This window comes from Nicotiana attenuata, chromosome 1 (genome assembly GCF_001879085.1).
Source record: "Nicotiana attenuata strain UT chromosome 1, NIATTr2, whole genome shotgun sequence".
Classification (NCBI taxonomy): Eukaryota; Viridiplantae; Streptophyta; class Magnoliopsida; order Solanales; family Solanaceae; genus Nicotiana; species Nicotiana attenuata.
The window spans coordinates 22,447,909-22,451,748 of NC_031989.1; the positions used below are offsets into that span (position 1 = coordinate 22,447,909).

The following is a 3,840-nucleotide window of genomic DNA, read 5'->3' on the forward strand; positions in this document are numbered from 1 at the left end:
TAATTGGATTGTTTCTCAATGTGATAACATACAATAAGATAATACATGGATTTTGTCTAGAAGGGTTGTTAGATGAAGCTAAAGATATGCTTAGAAAAATGGAGCATAATGGTCATTCGCCTGACAACGCCACTTACAATATTATTGTGCGAGGATTTCTCAAGTTTGGCGAAACTAGTGAAATGACAACTTTTTTGAAGGAAATGACTGGAAGGGACTTCTCATTCGATGCAAGTACAATAGAGTTACTAATAGATGTTATGGCGAAGGATCCTTCTTTGCTTAACATGATACCACAGTTTCACTCGGGAAATAAGAAGTGATATGGATTTCATTTGATTTATTCAGCAATACTTATCACTATGATGCATTTTTCTCTTACCTATGGAAAAGAAATAACATCTAATGGAATTGCAGAAGATGAAAGAATGGAAATTAGAACATTGCTTGAGCTTTCCAAGCCAACTTATTGAGGAGGTACATCAGTTTTGATATTTGATTGTTGTGCCACTCTACTTTATTTTGAAAATCATACTTTATTGCAATCTTAATATGAGAGATGATGCAAGTTTCTTTATGTGTACACATTATAAGTCTAGGAATAGCTTACAGGACTGCAGAGGAAGCAGAAGTTGTTGTTGCACAGCTTTCATTTATGACACTGCCAATAGTTGCTTTTCGAAAAGTAAACTCCGTTGTTAACTAAGTTCTCCACTTGGATCTTTTGAAATGTATTTATTATCGGATGCCTTTATTCATACGAATGGTTACCTTGTTAACCATTTTTATTATCTATCTGCCCTGTGCATTTCTTGATTCGAAGAATTGTCTGTTATGTTAGGGATATTCGTAGCTTGAATTGGGTGGATGGCCTGTTAACAAAAAGATAACCAGTAGTTTCTGGAGGAATTTATTTTTTATTCTAATATTTAGTACTCTCTGGAAGGGTTTGTGACAGTTTGCAAGAGCTTTCTGCTGCTATTACTGCTATTTGTATTTTATGCTTCATCTATGAAGCTTCCAGAAACCAGGACAGTATATCTTGTGATTCAAACTGAATTTGTTCCTAATATTTGAAGTTTCAGAAAAAAAGGAAGAAGCATTTACTTCTCTTTCCATATTCATCCTTATCAGAGTATCAATAATTCATCCTTAAGGGGGATGTGCAAAAACCTTAAAAGACAGTTAAAATGAATCGAATATGTAGTTTTGCCAGTTTTCATTTTGCAAATTGGCACGGTAATTGACAGTCGACGATGCCATTCTTGCACCACTCTTATGGATTTTATACTCCCAGTAAGTGACATTTTTTTGGTTCTCTTTGTTCGTTTTGGCCCAGAGTAATACCAGCAGTTACAAGAATTTCTTGCAATAACTGGCACAACATTAAGAACTTTGCTTGTCTGAATCTAACATTCTTCTCAAGTTGTAGAAATTGAAGGAGAAGTCTTCTTCTGCCTTCTTTACTCTTGATCCAAATTGATGTTAAAGCAACTTTTCAGGCTAACAGTTGTTCTTTCTCTTGAGATTAACATGAATGGAAATTTCGTGCAGCTGGAAGACTATCAAAAAATTACTTTTGTGCCGTAAATTGACAATTCTTACAATTTCAGGCAAGTTCTTTTGTACCAGTGATCATTCAACTATTTCCTCGGACTTGGAAGTTGAAATTTTCAACTTCTTCTAAGATCAAGCAAAGGTGAAAAGCTTAAGATGTTCTGTTTCTTTGATAAAAAATAAACTCGAAATCTTTTTGAGATTTTGGTGTCATTACCTTTGCTTTTTCTGCTTATTCATCTAAGCATCCTTCATTTAGAAGAATTTTTTTTTTTTCTGTTGTAGAACATTGCTTCAAACAACAAGCACTTCAATATTTGGTGGACACTAGTACTGCTTTATCAATTGTTAACCTTGTTTTGTTTCATACTCTCGGTAGTGTCTTTTTTTGTGTCTAAAAAGGCTTTACTAATACTTTTGTGTCTTCCAAGTAAACGAGTTTAAGTACATTGAGAAAAATGAGATTTCCGCTTGCTGCTTTACAGCTGAATCCAAAAGGTTGCATTTTACCTAGTTCTTTTCAGTAAAAAAGTGAATATTTATCCCACGTAGTGTATGGAGTACCTTCTTCAACTCTATTTATTAATAGTAATTTATTTTTTGGCAGAGCATCTGCAACTTTATCCTCTATGCTGTTTAATTCTGCTTCTTTTTTGAATCTAAATTAGATTGCTTACAGAAGTTTCTAACTATAGTCCAAGAGGAAGCTGCAGATGTTCGCAAAACGAAAGAACCTTAGTGTACCTGTGTTACCATAGTAAAAGGATTAGCCCATATCATGATCTTCATTCGAGGCGACAGTGACAGTTGCTGGTGAGTTGCTTAAAAGTCCTGGAGCATATAAGACAGCAGAGGAAGCAGAAGAGGCTGTTGCACACCTAGCACTAATGACACTGGTAACAGTTGCCTTTCAAAAGACAACTTTTTACATGCTATTATAGAGCAGATTTAACTTTTCAGGTTAATCTTGCTACACTTGTACCGGAGACATTCATTTCATAATGTGCTCGCGTACAATTTTGGATTAGCAGTCCAATAGACAATGATCATCCGTAGATAATCTGTTAAGTAGTTGCTCAACCGTGAAATTGTTTTTATGTTCTTACTAATCTATGTCTTGGCGAATACAAGATGATGCTCTGGCTTTTAAATTTTAATTCACTGAGCTGTAGCGGTTCTTCCTCTTAATCACAGGACATGTCTTAGATGTCTTGGAGATGACAAATTTTTCATATTTCAGTTGATGAAATGGCATGCCTGTGTATTTTTCTTGTTTATGTTGCATTTTCATTAAGGTCTAACAGAATGACAATTTCTTAAATAAGTTTAACTGCTGCTTGATGGTTAGAGGCCTCAGATGCAGATATTCTGCTTCTGATCCCATTTCCCTTTTGTAGTAATAATATTTTCTGCTTTATCTGTCGAGTTAATTGAGCTCTTAGGACTTGGATTTGGTCATTTGCTCTCCCCTTCAGTGAGCATGTGATACCGACCATTTCATCTCATTAGCACTTGTGATTTATTTAAATGATGGTTTTTTTAGATTCATAACAAATTTGATTGATTAAAATTTTAGAACTGAATTGTTATTCTATTCACAACCATAGATGCAAGTTACCCACAACTAAATTTGAGCTACAGAAAGACTAGTTTCATTTTTCTTCAGCTTCATTCGTAGACCTCATCACGTTGGCGACATAGAACCCCGTATACGAACCAACAGAGAAACAATAGTCATTTTCATTATTTTCCTTGGGTTCTTTCAGGTTTGCAGCCAAACGACTAGAAATTGAGGTTGTTTCATCATCCGTCTCATCATCTAACAATTCACTTTCAGATTCACTGTAAGAACTACTTTTATCTGCTCGTGGTTTTTCTGCAAGATTTTTAGCTTCTGTTTGCTCACTGGCTTTAGGACTAATGTTCTTTTGCTCTTCTTTAGCTGGCAAATCTTTATCCTTTTACACTGCTTAAGTTATCAGTGTTGGTTGTTTAACGTGAAGAATGCCATTTTCAAACTTTGCACTGATTTTTCTTTTGTTAATTTTCTGCAACAGGAAAATCCTTCTGAAACCTTTGCCATTTGTTCTGCGAAGTCGACCTTTGTCCACTGATCTTCAGAATTCTTGTTCTGGTCAGTTGAACCCTCAGCTGGTCCTTCTTGAAACTGGTGTGCATATGAAATCAATACATAGCACAAGATAGAGAATAACCTTTCAAGGTTAGCAATGAAAATTATAAAGAAAATAACAATATTCGTCGTGAAGTGGATATATAACTTCT

At 34.9% G+C, this 3,840-nt stretch overlaps 1 protein-coding gene and 1 long non-coding RNA gene across 4 annotated transcripts in view; both read left to right on the forward strand.

The window, feature by feature from the left end:
- LOC109233829 (putative pentatricopeptide repeat-containing protein At1g12700, mitochondrial) overlaps positions 1 to 323 on the forward strand; it is a 2,968-nt gene extending 2,645 nt beyond the window's left edge. The window contains exon 2 of the mRNA XM_019399690.1: positions 61 to 323. Within this exon, the coding sequence (XP_019255235.1) occupies positions 61 to 323 (263 nt within the window). The remainder of the gene's footprint in view (positions 1 to 60) is intronic.
- Positions 332 to 3,834, forward strand: LOC109215858. 3 transcript variants are annotated; one of them, XR_002066424.1, is made up of 4 exons: positions 332 to 1,699; positions 2,226 to 2,453; positions 3,324 to 3,401; positions 3,615 to 3,834. It is a non-coding gene; the product is annotated as an uncharacterized LOC109215858 (long non-coding RNA). The 3 variants fall into 3 exon arrangements; XR_002066426.1 differs by having other exon boundaries at positions 332 to 477; positions 1,614 to 2,453; XR_002066420.1 differs by having other exon boundaries at positions 332 to 2,453.